We start from the raw sequence: 24,022 nt of genomic DNA, 5'->3' as shown, positions 1-24,022 counted from the left end.
TTCAAGACTCTACTAGCATATTCCTCATCTCAAGAGAAATTAAAGATGGTTTTCAACAACCATCATTCTAGATGAATCTACTATAAAAGACATGAAAGGAAAAGACAAAAAAAGCCACAGGATAGACAGGCATTGGTGGGTTTCAACCCTAGTCACTAGAGAAAAAATTCACATACATAAAAGCAGTTCCATCTGAATATAATCATACAATTTAATTCTGATTCGCTTACAAAATAACAGAACATATCCTAGAGACTAGATGTAATTTCCTTACTTTACTCGAGTAATTTTATGGGGAAAGAAACCCCTTAGTTTCTTTTGATAAATTACCAAATATTCAAACAAATTCAACCTACTCGTCTATCTTTTACTCCTCAAACATTAAAACAGAGGTCCATTACATTTTCCTAAAAGGAAACAAGTACTAAAAAGAATAAAGTTTTTAAGAACTGAATTTTCAAAATAAAAGAAATAAACTAAACATAAGGGCTACATTTGGAGCTTACAGCATTTGTTTTAAAGATGTCTGAAATTTTATCTTTTCAAACATCCTCAATTTAAATCAACAGACATCAATTATAATCACATGAATATGCAAAGTAAAATATACTTCAAAAGGATGAATGAATTACAAATAAACCTAGATAAGGAATATTTCTGGAAAGCCATATAATTACATTGGAACTATTAATTTTTTTTTTTTTTTTTTTTTGCTGAGGCAATTGGGGTTAAGTGACTTGCCCAAGGTCACACTCTGGTTTTCCAGACTTCAGGGCTGGTGCTCTATCCACTGCCCCACCTAACTGCCCCAAGCCATATAATTACATAAATTAACTCAAAAAGGAATTGAAAAGAATATGGCTACAGTAAAAAAAAACAAAAAACAAAAAACCCAAATCACACTATCGTTTGGGATGGGAGAGAAATATAGGAAGAGTGATTAAGAAGTTATCTCTATTCTATTTCTTACTTCCCAAAAGCCAGATAGAATGCAGTTCTCCCTTTTCAGAAAATGTAGCCCCTTAAAAGGAACACATCCAAAATATTATTTATGAGTTCACAGGTTATAATTAATGATGATGTGCCTATTTTTTTCCTCTAAACTACAGAATAATTAATCTATTTCAACTTCCAAAACTACAATGTGGATGATGATAACTTTATCCAGTATTTTTAATTAGGAATGACCATAAGGAATCTTTAACCCATAATGACTAGGTTTGTCATTCAATTGTTTCAATCATCTTTAACTCTTATGACCCCATTGGAGTTTTCTTGGCAAAGATGCTTGTAGTAGTTTACTATTTCCTTCTCTAGCTCTTTACAGATGGGAAAACTGAGATAAACAGGGTTAAGTGACTTGAATAGGATGACACAGCTAATGAATATCTGAGGCCACATTTGAACTCAAGTCATTGGGCTCTAACCACTACATCACTTAGATGACCACGAGAAAGGGAGATCTAGTTTCAACACAAGTGTATGCATGTGCATGTGCACACACATGTGTACATATTGTATGTGTAAAAAACTAGAGGAGCTTATGGATCCTTTAATGTTTAAGAATTATTTGTAATTGGCTAATGAATTGTTTTCGTATAACTATCACATCTCAAGTCCTTGAAAACAAGGTTTTTAAGTACTTTTAATAAGCCTTCTGGAATTCTGTTACACAATCAATTTACCTTTATAACTACAGTGCAGCAATTTGTTTTGCTAAGTAAACTTTGGCTTGTGTATCTATCTGAACTATGCAGAATAAAAACTCACCCATTCATGAGCTCAACAGAGGAGCAGGAGGAAAGCAAAGATTTCTCAATCACCAAAGGAAATATCACAAAATGTGCAGATTTCATTCACTGGAAAAAACCAATGGCCCTTACCCTGGTGCAAAGCCTCTTTATTCTTCCTTTATACACAATTTTAGCCAGCTAAACTAACTGGAAAATCCTCCATTACAGATCTGAACCAGCAAACTACTGCCGGGAAAAGAATGCAGGAAGGAAGGGGATAATAGGAAAGGCCACTTCCAACACACAGAATCTACAAAAATCAAGAAGGAAAAACTGACACTATCTATAACAAGACTGTATCAGGGTCTGTTTCAATAAATAGCCTCTAGGAAAAAATATCTGGGACCAAGATATGTTCTTATAAAAGGATGCATAGGGCAGAGACTGAAGACTACATCGGTGAAGACCCATCTCTCTGGAAAAGCATTAATCCAAACACCAGATTTTTCAGACTTACCACCACTGCAGAGGAGCACATGCCAAAGGAGAGAACCCATCGCATATTGAACCGATCCCCAATTATCCCACTGATGAAAAGACCCTGAAAAAGGGGAAATATTTATTTAGAAGCTTTGAATAAAAGCAAAGTAATGAGGAGATGCTAAGTGCTCCAGATGCAAACAGATACAGCAAATGATGCTGTATTTAAATTCCAACTCAAGCTAGACTGCCCAGGTCAACTTCACAAAATTTTGGTGAACTCTAAGTTATAGGGAGGGAAATTCAGATGATTGTAAAGAACTCCATATCACAACTAAAACTCCTCATATGTCAAAGGAGAGAGGGGATGACAATCTATTAGTTGTCTTGTAGACAGGATTCCTGCTCTCCCTAAGAATTTGGCTTGTACAACCTTTAAGATCTCTTTAAATTCTAAATCTACATTTTCTTCTTCCAAGAAAAGACATAGAAACTGCCCATATTAACAAAACTATTTAGAGATTACTCTATAACCTTCATCCAACATTTTCCATGACTTGACCATTCAAAGTAAAATGATGATCTCTTTTTGACATGTTAGATCACACATAGGTAGAAGGAAGCCCCCCAAAAATGAAGGGAGTCATTGACCTCTATTCACATATTTCAGTGCCAATGTGAATGGCAACACTAAACAGTTGTTCAAAATCAAATAGGTTCAACAAGTACCTCTGAAAAATTTTAGCATCCACTGAGGATTCCAATTGGCCAAGACAAGAAAAAGGGCCTTGATATACAAAGAATTTTTAGTCAAGTGCTAAAAAAGAAAATGGGAAGGATAGCAACTATCATTGACAAATGGAAAACTATTCAAATCCAAAACACCAAACTTTATTAGAAGAATCATTCCCCTCTACCTCTTTCCTTAAGTTCCCCATGCTAAGAATTCTAAAACTTACCACAGCATAAGAGAAGAGAAAAATAGTGTCCAGCGTTCCTAGGAAAAGAGTTGCTTCCTCTGCATTTGGAAATAAATGGTTGCTGGTCCAAAGCTATAAGAATAATCATAAAGAACAAGAATAATCATCTAGTATACATATATTGTATTTAACATATACTTTAAGATATTTAACATGTATTGGTCTACCTGTTATCTAGATGAGGGAGTGGGGGGGAAGATGGGGAAAAGTTGCAACAAAAGGTTTTGCAAGGGTCAATGCTGAAAAATTACCCATGCATATATCTTGTACATAAAAAGCTGTAATAAAAAAATAAATAAAAAAAAGAATAATCATCTATATAGTACTTTATATTTTACAAAGTACTTTCACAAATGTTATCTCATTTTGTTAACACCAACCATTTTCAAAAAGATATGTGAAGAATTGTTCATATTTAATAGGTTAAAAAAAAGCAAAAATTAAGTGACCTGGTTAATAACAAACATTTAAGTGGATCCATTGTTTCTAATACTTACTCATGTCATTGTCACTTACCATCATCACCATCACCATTAGCTAGCATTTGCAAAGTTCTTTAAGGTTTTACCCACACAACAATCCAGGGAATTAGGTGCTATTATTACCCCCATTTTATGAAAAGAAAATTAAATCAGACACAGGTCAAGTGACTTGCCAGCCACAGCCAGGAAGTATCTGAAGTCAAATTTGAACTCAGGTCTTCCTGATTTCAAGTCCAATGATTTGTCCACTGTGGCACCTTGTTATCTCAAAGAAATGAGTAACAAAAGAATAATCCCAGACATATCAAAATATTCATAACTTTTTTTGTGGTGGCAAAATAAAAGCAAAGAAAGTCTTCAACTAGAGAACAGCTCAACAAATGGTGGTATATGAATATAATAAATTATTAATGTTCCCTAAGAAACAAATATGAGCAAACCATAGAAACACAGGAATGGAAGCAGAGAGAAATAAGCAGAACAACATATCCAAAGAACACAACAATATGTCCCTACTATCTAACCAAGATTATTACAGAACAAGCAGGAGGAAAACTGAGGGTTATGACAGTCTTATGTCACTTGTCTACACTCATTCAACTCCAAAAGAATTCCCCATAGGTATCTTAAACTCAGGATGTTTTTTTTTTTTAATTGACATTTTAACCACTGATTTACACCAAATTTAGCAAAAAAACAAAAACCCAAACCTGCTCTTTTTTATATGAACTATTAAGACTTTATTATGAAATGATATCTTTTAGATTTAGCCCAATGTCCTAACCTGCTGAGATCTTTCTGCAGTCTCTTTCTATTGTCCAATGTATTAGTTATCCCTCCAAGCTTGGTATCACCTACCAATCTAATAGACATGGCATCTAGCTTCTTGAGACCAGGACTTACTTTATTCTTTATATATGTACTCCTAGCATCTTGCACAGTGCCTCAAACAAAGCAGACTTACTAAATGCTGGTTGATGTGAATCAATATAAAAATGTTCAACATGACAAGGCCAATGAGAGAAATCAAGGCACTCCACCTGCCATCTGAAACCTTTTCTCCAACAAGGTTACAAATAGACTATATTTAAAAATACATTTTAAAATTCATATAAGCTGGATGCTTCTCTTAAGAAATTTCTCATTTACCATTTAAAAAAAAATTTTCTTTTCATCTGACACTCATCTGACTTCCTAGTCTTCTAAAATAGGATTTGTAAGACCTCAGATCTTGTTCTGCTTCTGAACTTAAGGTAGTGACATGACCACAGATAACATCTCAACCTATATGTTTATGAGTCTCAGTTTTCTCATTTTTAAACTGAGATATTTGGACTAGATAATTCCTGAGATTCTTCCTAGATCTAAATTCTGTGACACTTCTGAATATTCCAGGTGTAGCTATAAGTATTCCTGAGTTATTTAAAAGCATATGTTTCATAAATCATACTATTTTCTCCCCAAATTCCATTAAAGTTTCAAAAATGTTTTCTTTCAGGGGAAAAAAATTAGTCTTAGGACTTTAAAAAATTCTGCAAGAATTCAGTAAACCTTTTAAAATCATATATATTTAACAGAATTTATTCTTAAAGTTAACAAGATTCATTAAATTAAATATCATACCAACAGCAGACATAATTAGAAAACAATGATTATAGTTATGGCTTATTGTTTTATAGTCCAAACCTTACAACACTTTACTAGAAAACATGGTTCCTGCTAAAAACAGAAAGGGGCCTATGAGCTACAGAGAAATAGACGGTTTGGCTTCAAATGCCAGCTCTGCCAGTGTGAAATTGACCTTAGTCAAGTCACTTCTCTGGGGCTTCAGCTACTATCTGTAAAAGGAGGAGCTGTCCAGTTCCAACTCTAAACTGGATGAAAGGGAGAAAGAAGCCTAGTCTATCTAGGTGTAAATGAAGGCCCTTTAACCAATACATCTTCAAAGATAACTTCAAAGATAACAAAGATAAATTCAAAGGCAATCACTTCCCTTTAATTACATCTTTCATGGTGTTATCCCAAATACTATGCACTCAAAGTGACTAAAATTCTTTTGAAAGAATGAAATGCAAGTGGAGAGAGTCAGAGCAAAGGCCTTATATAAAATTTCTGTAAGGCTATGGCCTTTTTCTTTTATTTTCTATTTCTCAGAGAATGACAGATTCCTTGCAAAAGCTGCTTTCACAACAACTAGCAGCTTTTGACAAGGAGAAAGGGAGACTTAAACAGCTGGCTTTTTGTTTGGTTTGGTTTTTTGATGAAGTATTAAAACTATGCCTTAGGGAAAATGCCATTTTGGGATGTTTGCCTACCAAATGAGCTTAAAAAAAAAAAAAAAAAAAAAAAGACGACCACCAAAGCAAAATCACAAGAGAAGATAATAAAAGCAAGCTACAATAAGATTTACTTTAACAAGAAGGAAGATTACCCAATGAAGCAGAAATTGGTCTGATTGTATATGATGAATTGTTTAATGTGCAAGTACCAGATATGATGACTCTAAAACATTACTAAGTACAAGAAACATGTTAAAAGTAGGTTTTGCATCTTGGTAGTGTATATATCTATATCTATATCTATGTCTCTATATATCTATATATCAATACTAGGAGTCTAGATTTGCAACAGAAAATATGCTAAAAAGCATAATTTTAGAAAGTAATTTTACATATAAAGTGTTGGTGTGTATTCTGGAGCTCCCTTTACATCAAAATGTAGGTGTGTATGTGTTTGGGTGTGTGTACTTTCCAGTTTTTTAAGACTTTACTCCCTTCTACACACTTAAAGATCCAGCTATACTGGCCTAGTTAGAGATCCTCAAACACCATTCTCCACTGCAGACTTGTGTGCCACTGCAATGGCTATCCCTCATCCACGGAATGCTGGATTCCTTCAAGATTCAGCTCAAACCTCACCTTTTACATATATATATTTGTGTATACATATATATAAATACTCCAAGCTAGATCAAAGTGTGAACAGGCACATAAAAACAAGTAAATCTCTATATACATGTAAGGGCAAGTTGTGACACATTTGAAAAGCCAGTTGTCGATATAACTGTTTATTAGACTGTAAGAGTCCAATCTAGTTAAATCTAAAGACTGGACTAGAATACAGGGTGATGCATTTTAAGGCTACAGCTTCCCTGAAGATTGGTGATTTGTGTTTTAGAATGGTTAAAATCTGCACTGGGTGGAGGAATATACCAGCAAAATCTGAATGGAGGAGATTAAGAGGCTAAACTTGTAGACATCTAAGAAAGCAAAAGCACAAGAGAAAGACAACTAGATAGATCCATTTAGGTGCCTCTCTTTCCTGACAAGCCTTGGAAAAAGAGAAATGAGGTAGAGGAAGTAGCATCAGTTCTATCTGAGGGCAAGTAAATGAATGGTTACAAATTCCTTTATGGAGCTACAAGTATTTAGTTCATTCACAATTTGTTAAGATGAAAGAGTTACTAACCTGGAATCATGATAGATTTCAAGAAAGGAATTTGTGAACTTGAAAGGAACAAAAACATCACAATATTTAATCATAATTGAGTTTCTTTTGTAACTCTATATATTTTATTTAGTATATTTTAAAAACATTCTCTTTTGAGGAGTTCAACAGTTGCCAAGGATATGTCCATGACATAAACAAGTTAAGAACTCTGATTCAAACTTCTGGAATTAGCCTCTCTCTAAAAAATATGATTTTCTATCTTAATAGTATTCAAATGAAAAATGTCTGGAGTATTATCTGACTAAATGTTCAACAAGAGTTAATTGTGATAAAAAAAAAAAAAAAAAGAAAGCATTCATGATGAAAAGATCAGAGCTGAATTAAAAAAAAAAAAAAAAAAATAAATAAATAAATATTCACAGAGAGAGAGAGAGAGAGAGAGAGAGAGAGAGAGAGAGGAGGGGGGGGGGGGGAGAAAACGAGAGTGAGAGAGAGCAGACACATAGAGGGCACAGGTATGAGTAGAATAGGAAGGGATAATGTAGAGGGCCAGGAGTTAAGTCCTTAAATCAGTAAGAGTCCAGTTCAGGTTTCATTTGAGACCAACTCTCTGTTAGGGATATTTCAGATTCTGGCTCACCATCTTTTCCAATAAACAATTGTAGAGACAGACCTGTTAAAAACTTGATAGCGGGGGCAGCTATATGGTGCATATTTGCATGCTGTATCTCCCATTAGATAGATGGTTAGCTTTTTGAGAACAGGGATTGTCTTTTGCTTTTTTGTATCCTGATGTTAATTAGGATAATCACTGTGCCTGGCCCTTAGTGGATGTTTAATATGTTTCTTGAATTGAATTAAGAATAATAATATTGGGGCAGCTAGTTAGTGTAGTGGATAGAGCACCGGCCCTTAAGTCAGGAGGGCCTGAGTTCAAATCTGGCCTTAGACACTTAGACACTTAACAATTTCTAGCTGTGTGACCCTGGGCACCAAAGCCTATGCCACAATTAGATTCATCAACTTGATTCTACATAGCTGGCTTTACCCTAAGTCACCTAACCCCAATTGCCTCAGCAAAAGAAAAAAAGAAAAAACAACAACAATAATAACAACTGCAACTGGAACAAATTCTCTACTATACAATAAATCAAAGAGATTCTTGGTAAATTTAGGATGGAATGAATCAGACTTGAGGTAATACATTAGTACAATAATTTCTGCTATGTAGTGACAAATATCATATTGTTTACAATTCTGTTGGTGTTGCTGAACACCACAACTATGCTATTTGTAATTCTGTGGATAGGCTTTGTTAGTTAAGGAGGACACGGGAATGTCAAAGTTTGGATTGTGTATTGATTGACTTTGAAAAGCAAAGGATGCTAGTGACAATCAGACTGGAATGTATAAAATATTGACACTCAGATTAATAAAATGAAGACTGCACAGCATATCTTTTGCCTGGTCCTCGGTTATTCATTCACATTCTTAGTTTTTCACTGGAATTGGACTCCAACAGGATAATAACCAAAAAATAAATAAAATCAAGGAGTAAGAGAGAAAAGGGAAAGTTGGAATAGTGTAGATTATCTGCCATAAAAGTAACCAGAAAAAAGTTTTTACAATGGAGAAAGGAGAGAAGGATCATTATAATTGGTTCAAAGAGGAAATAACATATACTCAATATGGAAATAAAAATACATCTTACCCTACAGAAAAGGAGGAAGAGAAGGCACTATAAGAAGCACAGGGATTTAATCTTGGGGGAGGGGCTGGAAAGGAGCAAAACACTTTTGAGGAGGGATAGGTGAAAGGGAAGAAAAAAATAGAATAAACAAGGGGGAAATACAGTTAGCAATAATAATTATGAAAAGAATCAAGTTTTTTTCATGAAGACCTCATTTCTCAAATTTACAGAGCACTGAGTTAAATTTATTAAAAATAAAAATAAAAATACATATAAGCCATTCCTCAATTGATAAATGATCAAAAGGCATGATTTATGCCCAAATAGTTGTAAAATCATGCTTGATCTAACAATAACACTACTAGGCATCAATACCAAGAGATTTTTTTTTTTAAAGAAAAGAACCTATATGATAAAAATATTTTTAGCAGCTTTTTGCCCATCAACTGGGGATTAGCTAAATAAATTATGATATGGGATTATAAAGGAAAAATACTATTTTATAAGAAATAATGAGCAGGACACTATCAGAAATATCTGGAAAATGCTCCATGAGCTTAAGCAAATTGAAATGTAAAGAGTAATTTATACAGAAATAGCAAAGTTATGGGATTGTCAGCTGTAAATGACTTTGCTATTCTCATTAATATAAGACTACTCTGAGAGACTAATGATGAAAAATACAATCCATACACAAAGAAAGAACTGATTCTGTCTGAATACAGATTAAAACATACTTTTTTTTTTTTGATGAGGGTTTGTTGTTTTTTTTTTGGTGGGGGGGGAGATCTATGTTTTCTTTTGTATTTTTTATGGAAATATTTTACACAACTTCACTAGGGCCTTCTGAGGTGGGGAGGCATGAGAAGGAAGGGGGAGAATCTGGAACTCAAAATTTTAAAAAACAAATGCAAAAAATTTGTTTCACATGTAACTGGGAAAAATAAAAAAATATTTAATTTTTTAAAAAAAGGAAACAAAAGTTAATGTTAGCAATGTTCAGGAAGGAAGCAGTCTCACTTTTACTTTGCACTAACCGGACCACACCTGAAATAGCATATTCAGTTCTGGATATTATGAAGAAAGACCCTTATCAATGGAGCATGTGATGAATCCCATGAATCAGAATCACAGAAGTTTAGACTTGGAGGGGACCTAACTAACCATCTAGTCTATTGAGGGTGCCTAACTTAGGAAAGAAAAAGATAAAAGATAAGAAAAAATAAAAATATCACAAAAGAACAAGAGATCAAAGCTGACATCAAAATATTTAAAGATATGAAACCCCAAAATTAGAAGAAGAATTCTGTGCATGGAAAAAACTTCATGAAAGAGGTAGAAGTCACTTTTTACTCCTTGATAGGTGAGCAGGAACTGAACAAAAAAGAAGAGACAATTTCCAAGAGAGGAAACCATTAGGGGCATATGCTCAAAGCATTACATATATAGAATAGTCTGGTTCAAGTCAAGTCTGCATTTTTTTTAGAGCACTGAAATTAATCTGTTCATTATGTTGGGACCAGATTAAAAGTCTTAAAAACCAGAAAAAGGAGTTTATGACAGACAAAAGAGAGTCAAACAAGGATTCTGAGCAGGACAAGTACCGTATAAACACCATCAAAAGAAATGGAGACACAGAGATGTAGTTCACTGAGGTACACCATTCTCCTTACCTCAACAGGCTCCAGTTTCACAGCAGTTTTGTTTAAGTATGTTGGAGTCCATTGGCTAGAAATGCTGACCTTCACATTGCTAAAGGTTTTTCTTGAAGCATGAAGAAGTGAATAACTAAAAAATAAAGAAAATTGAGGTAAATAACAGGGAGAAAGGAAACAGCAAACAATAAAATCATGTAGTTATGCCCATCTGGTTCTGTTTTATTCTAAAGTTTTCATTTATGATTTTCTCTCTATGGAGAGAAATAGCTTTACCTTAGAACAGGTTTGGCTAAGCAACATGGCAAATAACAAGTCGACTATGTATCTTCCACTATTAGCCCATATTGACATACATACTTTCAGACTGATTCCAGTTTTAAACTAATGCCTTCCCATAATTATATTCTTACATTCCATTTAGTCAAATGGAATTAGTTAATGAAACTTAATTTCACACAAATGAAATTATAATTTCTATGCTTTAGAAGTGGGTACCAAAATGGCTGAATTTCTGACATTCAGGCAATATACCTTTGACACTATTAGTTCAATTTGCTAAATGACTACCAAATCCCAGGTTTCTAAGAAATAAATATAAAGAATATAACACCCTACTTGCAAGGGAAAAAAATACATGTAAAATATAGAGCAAGAGACATACATATATATAGCATAAAAAAAAAATCAATACACATAAATAATTAAATAAAAGGTAGTTTAAGAAGGGCACTAGCAGTTGGAGGAGACAGGGAGAAGTAATTAGAAAAGGCTTCAGGGACAAGATGGTTCTTGAATTGCATCTTTAAAGAAAAAGAGAGATTCTAGGAGGTAGGACATTCTAGGTATAGGGTCAGTCAGTACAAAGACATGGGAATAAGGTGTTTTATATGAGGCAGAACAGAAATAAGGTACAAGTGATCTGTTGGTATGAATCCCCTTAAATTTATACAACACTAACAGGAGTCTTTCAGTTACAGTCACTGGCTCTTTTAAGAGGAATTCTTGAAAAGATTTGCTCAGTAGTGGCTACCAAAACACTAGAAACAACAAGAATTAAATAAATGAACTCTTCCAGTTTCCATTATTTGAAAACCCTATTCCTAAATACCTAATTCTTTTAAGCAAATAGAAGCAGCTCTCAGATCCAAGTTTTGGGGGCAAATGCACTGGGTAGATCCAATTTGATTCAATTGAATATTTATTTGTACACCTACTTTGTACAAAGTACTATGCTGGCAGATACAAAGTTTAAATATAATCAGATCTCTGCCTTCATGAAATTTATAAACTCAGGACTGAGAAAGACTACAATTATGATACAAAATAATATATTAATACTTAACAGAAATACTATGTGTAGAGAGAAAATTCACTAGTGAGGTGAGGATTTACATACTAAGGACAAGAAATAGCATGAACAAAGGAACAGAAATAGAAAAACAAAAGGTATACGCAGCGGTAGTGTCAACTCCCTGCTGCATCATATTGACTTAGAAAACATGTTAACATTATGTTGTGTAGCATTTTTTATTTATTTTGTTAAACTCTTCTCAATTACATTTTAATTTGCTTCAGGAACTCAGGAAAAGGGGAGAGAACGGCTTGTTTTGTAGCTATTGCAGTAATATAAGCAGGCCATAATAAAAATTTATACATGATTAATGAAAACTAGTGAGTGAGAATGGATACAAGAGACACTAGAGAAAAGAATAGCATTTGGTAATTACATTAGAGGTGAGAAAGAGGAAAGCAGTAAAGATTAAGGTTTGGAATGTGGGAGAACAGAGAACTAAGGGCAACAATGAAAGCAGCAGCTATGATAGAACTAAAAGTTCTAGTGGGAAAATAAGCAGCTTAAAATGTTAAATTTGACAAAGCAATAGGATATCTGGGTGTGCGTGTGTGTGTGTGTGTGTGTGTGTGTGTGTGTGTGTGTGTGTGTGTGTGTATATATATATATATCTTCTGTATTCAGCTGGAGTTGTGGTTTGGAATTTGAAAAAGAAATCAGGGCTCTTAATTCTATTAGTAATATAGATTTGAGCATTACCTAACATAGAAACAATAATTCAAAGACTGGGAATGAACCAACAATGAATAGGGAGAACAAATTTCAATAATACACCTACCTGAAGAAAGTGAGCAGGAACACAACAACATGATGATGGGTAAATCTGGATATCCAAGTTCTACTTTGGAAAGTATTAGGTCCAGCCATGCTTTCTTCTTGGCCTTTCTACTTCAGCCTTGATCTTAATGCTTAGAAAGTGAATGATTTTAGATCATCTTTCCTGTGTGACAAGACAAAAAACTTATTAGAATACAATTCATAAAGGTTATTTTAATAGATCAACCAAAAATGTATGTAGAGATATAAATTTACTTAGGCTTATAACAAGATTATCTAATGACCTTTAGATAGTCCTGATGAAGTACAGCCTCTAGGGGAAATATAGCAGTGATCCTGAGGTCCCCTGACCTTAGAATGCTATTGTTCTAACAATCTGTCAGTCATTCTAAAAGTCTTCTAACCTTAGAATGGTCCTACAAGCATTGCTGACTGTCAGATTATCTGCTGGTCAGTGATAATAAAGTTCCTCAGACAATAGTGAATAGACTACCCCTCAAACCTACTTGTAAGCCATAAAATTACCAAATAAATAACAAAGCTTTGGTCTCTCTAATTTTGTTCTATAAATTTATCTTCTTTCCTCCTGGTTCTTTGCTAAATCTTTTTAAAACTTAGGCCACTTCAAATGACATTAGAATTACAAGCTCTTGACTTGAAGAAGGGTTCAAGCCTGCAAATTCTTTTGAGAAACTTCATAACACTGGTCTGTGACCTTTTGGGGTCTCCTTCTGAATCACAACGATCCTAACAAAATTACATAAATTTCCTTAAGATAATGAAAAAATTGCCAAAATACTGATATTGTCAGATATATTATAAAAGGTACAAGAGAATTTCCCAGACCAAAGAATAACATCTTCCAAGTTTGCATTCACAACTTCTCTCTTACTTATTTTTACCTGTATATAGACGAAGTAAATATATAAAAGCCTTAAAAGCTATAAACTCATTTTAAGTCTCATTTTAAAAAACATTTTGATGGGAAGATTATAAATTTGAGAGCATGGGAGAGAGGCTAAAGAACTAGAACTGGATGACTACTGTTCTGATCTTCCAGAAAAAGAAAAACATGGATTCTTAAAACTATAGACCAATGAGTGTAATTTTGATATCTGGCAAAATTCTGAAACATTAATAGATGCTAAAGTGATTTACATATATTGTTACAAATGGGGACACAAAAAGCTGCAAGTGACTGAAAATGGAAGTGAAAAAAATCTGGATTTGAATTTTGCCTGAAGCACTATTTCTATTATGTCATTTAACATCTCTAAAGTTTATTCATTTATATAATGGAAAAGTTAATATATATAGTAAATATCTTATAGTGTAATGAGGATCAAAAGATACATACAAAATAACACAACATATGTCTAATATTATCTCTACAAAGTAAAAAAATGCATCAAATCTAAAAAGATTACATTTAATAGAAGAAATGTAAAACTCTATACAGGAAAGCAAAAATCAACTATGAATATCAAATCAGGAAGACAAGGATAGGCAATAGATTCGGTGAAAAAAGAAGGGATGATCTATAAGCTCAATTAGAGTCACAAGGAATCAGATGCCACACCAAAGCCTCCAAAGCAAATATAATCAGGCAGTAAAGATAAAAGCATCCATTCCAAAAGGAGAGAGTCCAATACATTGTCCTCCTCAGATTATATCTGATGTGCCTGAGATCTGCTTCAGAAACACATTTTTAGGAAGGGTATTGATTTAGTTGTTCATCATGTCAAACTCATAGTTTCCCTGGAGTACAGTGGTGGTCTAAGATCACAAGTCCTTGGTGTCTAATGCTGGATTTGAACTCAGGTCTTCCTAATGCCAAGTCCACTGTCCTATCTACTAAGCCACCTAGCTGCCTCCTAGGAAGAATAATAACAACTCTTCCAGAGAAGTATCAAGGATAAGACACCCAACAATGCTGGGTCCCCAGGTTGAAATCACAGGAATGGTGAAAGAATTCCCAAATTCATTTTGTCTCCAAGTTGTGGGCAAAGATTTATTTGGGCTAAGTTCCAAGAGAAATTAGCAAAGAACTAGGAGCAAGATAAATATATAGGAAAAAGAGAGATTAGGTTCTTCATGTCACTGATATGCTAATTTTATGACTCTGAGGAGTGGTCTCATATATACAATTATAGTCTCAGAAACTTGGTTATTACACAACAGATTGTTATCTGACAAGCAGTATTTTTTATGGAACTACAGCATTCCTAAAATCAGTTGGCCTTAGGGTTAAGGTCAGGTAGCCTTAGGGTTATTGCTGCATCCTTCCTAAGAGCTATACTATATCAGAAGAGCACTAAAAATGGTTAAGATAGATGTCATACCAAGCCATATCATACAAAGGGTATACTGAGGATGCAAGGGATTGTGTATGTAGCCTTACAAACAGAAAAGGGTCAGAGGAGATGAGAAGGGGTGAGCTCTAGTAGAGGATGGAGAGAAAGAAAGAGATATGAGGGCTGTCTTCAAGTATCGGAAGAACTCTCATGTGGAAAAGGGATTAGCCCCAAAGAACAGAACTAAGAGTGAATTTTTTTTTTCAAAGAGACAACATTGGCTCCATGTAAAAAAAATACTTTAACAATAAGAACTATCTAAAGGTAAAATGGTTTATCCAAGAGGGATATGGGTTTCCCTTTTACTGAAGGCTTTTAACCCAAAAGTAGATAACTACTTCAGAGGCTGCTGAAGTATTAATTTTTACTATGGGTTGAACTAGTAGATTTCTGAGTTCCTTTCTAAAACTATATGATTTGGGGAGTTAAGTGAATGTATAATAGTACAGCTCATCTATTTTTAATATTTTACATGTAAATCTATATGATAATCCAAACCATTTCCTTGGGATACCAATTAGTGCACATTACTTTTATCTCACTCAATTCAATAGGCATTTAAGTCTTTACAAGTGTCCAGACATAGATGCTGGGCTCTGAATATACAATGGCAAAAACCTCCAAATTTCTGCCCTCAAGGAGTTTGCATACATAGAAGAGTAGCTTAGGAATAATTTCTAGAAGGAGAATTTGGACTAGTTCCTCTAGGATATGGCAAACAAAATGAGTTTTGAAGAAAGCTAGGGATCCTGTGACAACTAGCATTTTATTGCACCTATAATGTGACACGAACTTCAATATTACCTCATTTGATCCTTACAAGGCAATTAGATAGTATTATTATTCTCTCTTTTTTTCTTTCTTTCTCCCCCCCCCCCCCAGGCAATTGGGGCTAAGTGACTTGGCCAGGGTCACACAGCTGGGAAGTGTTAAGTGTCTGAGGCCACATTTGAACTCAGATCTTCCTGACTTCAGCACTGGTACTCTACCCACTACATAACTAGCTGCCCCAATATTATTGTTCTCAATTCAATTCAAGAAATACATTAAACACCCACTAAGGGCCAGGCACAGTGATGTACACCAGGATACAAAGAATCAAAAGACAATCCCTGTTCTCAAAAAGCTAACCATCTAATGGGAGCTACAACATGAAAATATCTACAAAGTAATTTATATACAGTACAAGAAATAAAAGAGAAATATGGTAATCTAGTAATTGAGAGGTTAAGCAAGGCTTGCTGTAGAAGATGGGATTTTAGATAAAGGAAGCCAGGGAAACTAGTTGAGGAGGAAGAACATTAGAGGCACGAAACTAGGCAAAGAAAATGCCAAGATGGAGTATCTTGTTCATCAGAAGGCTAATGTTATTGGACTGTCAGAAAATTAGAAGACTGGGGTGGGGGTGGGGGGGTAGGAGTAGTAGTAATAAAGGGCTCTGAATGCCCAATAAAGCAGTATGTATTTGATTCTGGTGATAACAGGAAGCTACTCTAGTTTGTTAAGTAGAGGGGGGTGACATGATCAGACCTTCAACTAAGGAAAATCACTTTAAGTGGTTGAATGGAAAATGAAGGAGGAAGAGATGTGAAGTACAGACTATAGCAGCAATTCAAACATGCATAATGAAGGTCTGCCTTGGAAGAGTGGCAGTGTCAGAAAGAAGGGGGTATGTTGCCATTTTACACATGATGGAAAACTGGGCACAGAGACTAAGGTCACCACAGCTGGTGTCCCTAGGCTGAATCTGAATTCCAATCTTCCAGAGCCCAGGCTCAGCCTTTAAGGGGTAGCAGTGAGAAGGGGCAGCTTTCCAGGGATGAGAGAAAACCTGAGCCAAGGCACAGAACAGAATGTTACAAATTGGAAAGATCAAGTAGGCCAGTCTGACTGGAATGTAAAGTACACATACACACACAATAGAACTCCTCAAAAAGAACCTAGAAAGGTAAATTATAAGCCAGATTGAAAAGGGTTTTAAACATGTGATGGAATCTTGTATTTTACCCTGAAGGCAAGAGCTAGTCCCTGGAGCTTCCAGAGCAAGGGGGTGGAATGGTCAGATCTGTTTTTTGGAAAGGATAAATTTGAAAGGGGTAGAGTCAGAGAGTTCAATAAGGAGGTTACTAAAGATCTAATCTAGGGTGATGGGAAAAAAAGACTGATGGTAGAGACATAAGAGAATTTTGAAAAATGTAGATGTCTAAATTACCCTTTTTCTCAAATGGATAACTTCTATCTTTATCAAGTTTTTATCAGTTAGGAATTCTCCCAATCAACCTGAAGTTCTAGAAACCAAATTGTTCCTTCCAATTGGTTTAAACGTATGCTAGATTCTCAAGATGGACATTTTCTAAACTCTATGTGACAAAGAATGTGTAAGTACATGTGTATATAACTGTGTGCACATATATGTATGCACACAGGTAAAAACAAAAACCTTTATAAATAAGGAACAAAAATACATCCTGACAGATGCAGAATTTTGTAAACCTTTAGTCTATAGTGAAATTAATGTTTAAATTGTTAATTTTCTGTATTATCTTTTCTCTTAAAAAAATAAATAAAAGGGATATTGAAGTGTTAAACCCTAAAAGAACACTTAAAATCATTTAAATGTATAGTGGAACAGCAGTCCTACTAGAAGGCAAAGCTCCAGTTTGAAATCATATGATTTTTTGAGCAGAACCAGGAGATCATTATACATTTCAACAACAATATTGTATGAGAATGCATTCTGATGGAAGTGGATATCTTCAACAAAGAGAAGATCTAATCCAGTTCCAATTGATCAATGATGGGCAGGAGCAGTTAAACACTCAGAAAAGGAACACTGGGAAATGAGTGTAAACTGTTTGCATTTTTGTTTTTCTTCCCAGGTTATTTTTACCTTCTGAATCCAATTCTTCCTGTACAACAAGACAACTGTTCGGTTCTACACACACATATATTGTATCCAGGATATACTATAACACATTTACTATGTATGGGACTGCCTGCCATCTAGAGGAGGGAGTGGAGGGAAGGAGGAGAAAAGCTCAGAACAGAAGGAGTACAAGGGAAAATGTTGTAAAAATGCATATGTACTGTCAAAAAATGTTATAATTATAAAATTAATTTTTAAAAAGTTAAAAAAAAAAGAAACCATATGATTTTAGAGCTCAAAGGGACCGCTAAAATATAGATCTAAGTCCAATCTAAACTCAGATCTTCGATTCTAGCTCCAGACCCTGTTCTCAATTCAGTACCTGGAGTCAAAACCGCTTATTACTTTAAGATCACAGGGAAGGACCAAAATCTCTCCCAAGCTACCAGACATCCTCCGTGTAAGACTCCAAAAGCAGGGCGCTACGGGCTTTGTAATAACCTCGCCAGGGAGTGGAGAAATCCTTTTAAGCTCACAGGTATTCAGCGTTGTGATGTTGTGAAGGGCTGATGCTGTCACATTTCTATCCCCACCTCGGCGCCGGGAGGTGACTGTTAGGCCCACTTTACAGATCAGGAAATTAGAACTGGCCCGGGTAACTCGCTGGATCAGGGCCCCAGTACAGTATCTGAGGTAGCCTGCACAGCGCCACTTAGCCATCGCGCCAGAATCACCTTCATCCTCCTCCCAGTAGTTTTATCTCATTACTAAAAAGCGGCCCGCCACTCTAGTGGGCAGCCACGTCTACCCGAAAGGGCACAATCACCTTCTAAATCTTCCCCCTTTTGTGAAATTAGGGACGCAGTAACCCGGGAAGCCTCCTTCCCTCCCCCTTTGTTCCAGCTCGACACTTAGGTGTGGACTAGGAAAGTATGTCCCTGAGGCAAATGCTGGGTCTCCCCTCCATCCAGATTCCCGCCCACCCTTCGGACTCTCGAGTCTCTCTGCCCACCGTCCTCTAAGCTACCTTGTCTTTTTCGTTACCATCTTACCAGCCCCATCCCCCAAGCCCCCAACTCTGCCCACGGTCCTAGAAGCTTCAGCTTCTTTCTCGACCCCACCCTGCCAGTCCTCAACCCCACCCCCCTTCTGCCAGTCTCCCACTCGGCCACCCCCGCCCCTGACCCCTCCGTCTTCGAGGCCTCCCAGTCTTTCTCGACCCTCCCCTGCCAGTCCTCAACCCCACCCCCCTTCTGCCAGTCTCCCACTCGGCCACCCCCTCCCCTGATCCCTCCGTCTTCGAGGCCTCCCAGTCTTTCTCGACCCTCCCCTGCCAGCCCTCAGCCCCACGCCCATTCTACACAGCCCCCCTCCCCCTTCCTCGCTGCCACAGCGTCCTTCTGGTCAGCACCCTGCCAGCCTTCGGGCCCACCCCCATTCAATCAAACCCCCCAGCCCGCCGTCCAGCCCCCGCGCCTCTGGCTCGGCCCGGCCAACTATTCCCGCGGACGAAGCTCGGGTAGCACGGAGGCGCCCGAGAGCGCGGGGGTGGAGAAGGGGGGGCGAGGTCACCGCAGCGGGGGGGAGGGGGCGCCAGCCCCGCCGCCCTCTTCTGGGCATCCCCTTGTTTCCGAGACGCAGCCGGGCTGCATCCTCCCTTCCCTTTCCCTCCCTCCCTCCCCCCCCCCCCCGCCGCCGAGCCGCGCCCAGCCACCGCCAACCCTCGAACCCTCTTACCCAACACCCATCGTCCACAGCTGGTGACATCGCTGCCGTCGCCCGTGCCTCCGCATCGCCCTGCCGCGCCGCCCCGCGCTTCGCTCAGCCACCTCACCTCAGCCTCCAGCCTCCAGCCTCCCGGGCAGCGTTTCCGGACGGTCACGTGACGGACGGGCCCAGCCGAGCCCGAACGAGGAGAGACACAGGCTCTGGGCGTGGTTTCCGTGGGGCATTCTGGGAGTTGTAGTCCCGCCCTCATCTTTCTCACCTGCTTCTCAAGGACTTGTTTTTTTGGTTTGTTTTTTTCTTTTAAAAAAAATGTTTCAACGTACAAGTAGTTTTCTTCCCACGACCACATAAATTAAAAAAAAAAAAATTATGTTTAGCCAAAACAGGACAAATCCTCTCATGACTCTTGACCGGAGATGGTGTGTTTCAAACGTAGTCTGTAGAACCTTAACGTTCACCGAGTTCTCTGCAAACACAATCTCACCCGATCTTCCCAAGAAACCTGCGAAGTAGATAGTAGTAGTAACCCTATTTTACAGATGAGGAAACTGAGGCAAACTTAGCCAGGATCAGCCAGCTAATACATCTCTGAAACTAAAATTAAACTTCGAGTTTTCTTAATCCAGGCAACGTAATGCCGCTTAGCGAAACAAATCCCGCATTGTCTATATTAAAAAATGTATGTGAGTTACTACGTATGGGACTGCCTGCCATCTAGGGGAGGGGGTGGAGGGAAGGAGGGGAAATTCGGAACAGAAGTGAGTGCAAGGGATAATGTTGTAAAAAAATTACCCATGCATATGGACTGTCAAAAAATGTTATAATTATAAAATTAATAAAAAAATAAGATATGAAAAAAAAAAGTGCGTGTCATTCCGAATCTGGAGTCTGTCCACTCTCCTTCAGGAGGCACACGACATATTTCATCATCAGTAGTAACTGGTCACCGAGTTACTTTGTGTTCTTAATTCTCTCACAATTGTTTTTATTTGCCGTTGTTTGTATAAATTTTTCTGATTCCTCCACTTCACTCTGCAAAAGTTCCTACAAGTCTTCATTATATTCATACGCCATAATTTATGTTGCTTTTCCCCAGTTGTTGGGAACTCCTTTAGTTTTCAGTCCTTTGCCACTACAAAAAAAAAAAAAAAAAAAAAAAAAAAAAAAGGAGGGGGATGAAGATGCTATGAACACTTTATACAGCGAGGCTTTTCCTCTTCCTTTGGGCTATAAGCCTAATAAAGGTATTGATGCTCCAAAGGTAATGCCCAATTTAATAAGTTGGGGGCGTGGCTTGCAGGATTTTTAAGAACTGGAAGCTATTTTATAGATATGGAAAACTGGAACTGTGTAATGACTTGCCCAAAGATAAATACGCGGAGGATTTAATTGTGTATCTTCCAAGTCATTCCCTATTTCTAAAATTAAGGGATTGGAATCTCTTAACTTCTCTTTCAGCTATTAACCCTTTAATTCTATTTCAGATAGCAAAGGTGTGACCGGTGAAAACACAGCACAAACCAAGGGAATGCTTTTGGAATGGATTTAACAAAGTATGGGTGTTGGGGGAGGGAGAGAATTGTCATGTACTAGAATATTTAAGACCTTAATAGAACAAACTATTATTTGCCTGTAAATTGGAAAAGGAAAAACCAACTGGGGAAATGCTGTAGTGTTGAAAAACTGTTTGCTATTCACAGTTTAGAAGATAGTTGTGTCCCTATGGTAACAAGGCTTTGTTGATCTTGTCTAAAAGGAATTGTCGTTCATGAATAATTAAACAGAAAACAAAGTTTTCCCTTTCCTCCTTTCCCCCAGTCCTTGTCCTTGTTTTTAAAAATTAATGTACAAATTGATTATAAAAGAGTTTGTCTCATGTGCAATCTTTTCTGTTCATGCTTGCCAAGTTCATCATTTTAAAAAATTAATATGCTGTCCTTATTTACTGTCCCACCCTCTCATAGAGCAAGTGGCTTTTGTTAGTTATCTCCCCACCACAATCTCATTTAAGTATTAAGACTCCTTGTTTAGGTCCTGTGATCTACATCTCTCATTATTTTTTTTTTCTAAATTAAGTCTTAAACAATGGCAGAAAAATTTGTCTTCCAAAGCACTACATTAAAATGCAAATAACTCTCATGGGAGAGAAACTCCCTCCTTTCCTGAGTCATAGTTATAATAATAACCCACATTTATACAGCAGTGAGGTGGGTGGTACGATCCTTATTAAACCCATTTTATAGGAAAGGGAACTGAGGATAAGGCACTTAAGAGAATTGCCTAAATGCTGGGGCAAGCAATCCAACTTCTGACTCCAAGACCAAGACGTTTCATTAACAACCATCTCAGTGCATGGCAGGGTAAAAGCATAATGAAAAAAGAGTGAGATCAGATCACCTCTAAGATCCTGTTCAGGTCTAACAACCTATGATACTGGGCTTCTCATGAGACAGTGGCCAATTCAAATCATAGAATAACATTTTCACCTTTCCCTCTCCTACATTGGGGATTCCTATAACTCTTCCAACTTGGGGATTCATGAAGTCATTTTTAAAAACATGAGTTTTCATAGTTCAAAAGAATGTATAATGAAGCATACTATCCATTTCCAAATGGAAAGCTGATGATACAATTCAAGGGAATTTTTACCTTCCAAGGGAAGATGAACATAATTATCAAGAGGCAATCTATACTGGAAAGAGCATTTCCTTAAAAGTTCAAAGATCTGAATTTTAGTCCTAGCTCAGCAATTTGCTAAGGTCAAGATATTAGAAGAGACCTTAGCTTTGGAAGCTAAGGTCCAGCAAAAAAGCTGTGCCCTGAACTTGACATAATAATAGTCTTTTGCACTCACCTTCTAGAGCCGATGGTCCCAAGCAAGCCCAGATAGGAAACTCTGCTATGAACTTGCCTTACTATTGCTATTGTATCTCACTACTGTTGCTACACTGTACTATTTGTCTCTTTGTCTAGCCAAAAGTATATATATCAAGTTTTGAGTGTTTCCCAACTAGGGACTAGGTGGCAGTGCTTGTATCTAATCTGTCCCCTTGCTTGAAAGCTGTTTCCCTTACTTTGAAATTAAACTTCTGTTTGATTCCTGACTCTCTTTTCTCTAGCCTACTCTGTTCAGTTCAGGACACCCACAGGTTAAAGCCCCATTTTGTCCTGTTGACATTATTCAAAAATATTTTTAAAAACTAGAAAATTTAGGGAAGTCAATGAGCTTCAATTTATTCACCTGCAAAATGGAGGCAATAATTCCTGCCCTTCCTACCTTACATTTGGGAAGAAGTAAGATGATATAGGAAAAAGCTTGGTAAATGGTAATGAAAATCCAGCACAATGAAAAATTTTAAGATCTTTTCCCCCAGATCCCCTCTTTAAAAAGTCATACATTTAAACTACAGTTTATTTGAAGAATAGATCAAAGGCCCCAGTTCTACATTATATTTAGCATCATCATAAAATGAGACCTCCTCATTCTCTCCAACATAGCTACATAAACGCATAAAATCTCAATTTAGTAATACTAATGAACAGAGCTGTAACTAGGAGTCCCCATCGTTCTGGGGAGTCCTTGGGCACAGCTGATGCCCCCAAAACTGAGAGTCCCATTTCATGGAACTCCTGGTAGTTCTTATTTGAGAGAAGGAAGCATGGATTCATGATTAGAAAACCACCCCTCCTGCCAGGAATATCTCCATTCAACTCCTATCTGACATACATTGCTATTTTGACTCTGAACAAGACATCTTTTACTACCAGTTGTGAAGATGCTGATCTGCATTGTCAGGAGTTTCTCACTTGGGAGTTTCTTGTACTATAACTCCTATCCATATTCTTGTTTTATTATTAAGTAGTGATCTTGGACAAGTCATTTAACCTGTAGGTATCCCAGACATTTTCCTAAAACTATCTATTATAGGGTAGGTATTGATCTACCTTGGTAGAGGAAGTTTCCTCATCTGGGAGTTAACTATTCCAAATGAAATCCAGGTTCTATCTCTGTTCCTAATAGGGAGATACTGAAAAAATTACAAATGCTTTTAGTAGAATTTGGCTGAATTTGATACCCAGGTTAAAGGCTTTATACAAGATCTTTATAAAAGACATGCATCCTTGTAAAATTATATGTAAATTGTTTTTAAAAAGGCAAATCCTGTTGGAGGGGATGTGGGGAAATTGGGACACTAATACATTGCTGGTGGAGTTGTGAAAGAATTCTGGAGAGCAATCTGGAATTATGCCCAAAAAGTTATCAAACTGTGCATACCCTTTGACCCAGCAGCGCTACTACTGGGATTATATCCCAAAGAAATACTAAAGAGCGGAAAGAGACATATATGTGCCAAAATGTTTGTGGCAGCTCTTTTTGTTGTAGCTAGAAACTGGAAGATGAATGGATGTCCATCAGTTGGAGAATGGTTGGGTAAATTGTGGTATATGAAGGTTATGGAATATTATTGCTCT

The 24,022-nt window shown here is 36.8% G+C and overlaps 1 protein-coding gene across 2 annotated transcripts in view; it reads right to left on the bottom strand.

Annotated features, from left to right (window-relative positions):
* The window catches only part of SLC37A3 (solute carrier family 37 member 3), a 73,614-nt gene extending 53,925 nt beyond the window's left edge, over positions 1–19,689 (bottom strand). For both annotated transcript variants that reach the window (XM_074267744.1, XM_074267745.1), the window contains exons 1-5: positions 19,559–19,689; positions 12,603–12,764; positions 10,489–10,603; positions 3,173–3,265; positions 2,251–2,334 (exon numbers count right to left, since the gene is read on the bottom strand). In XM_074267744.1, coding sequence (XP_074123845.1) covers positions 2,251–2,334; positions 3,173–3,265; positions 10,489–10,603; positions 12,603–12,691 — 381 coding nt within the window. In that variant the 5' untranslated portion in view covers positions 12,692–12,764; positions 19,559–19,689. The remainder of the gene's footprint in view (positions 1–2,250; positions 2,335–3,172; positions 3,266–10,488; positions 10,604–12,602; positions 12,765–19,558) is intronic.
* Between the last annotated feature and the right edge of the window lie 4,333 nt (positions 19,690–24,022).

Source organism: Sminthopsis crassicaudata, chromosome 5, assembly GCF_048593235.1.
Source record: "Sminthopsis crassicaudata isolate SCR6 chromosome 5, ASM4859323v1, whole genome shotgun sequence".
In the NCBI taxonomy this organism is placed as follows: domain Eukaryota; kingdom Metazoa; phylum Chordata; class Mammalia; order Dasyuromorphia; family Dasyuridae; genus Sminthopsis; species Sminthopsis crassicaudata.
This window is presented reverse-complemented; position numbering and strand designations above follow the sequence as displayed.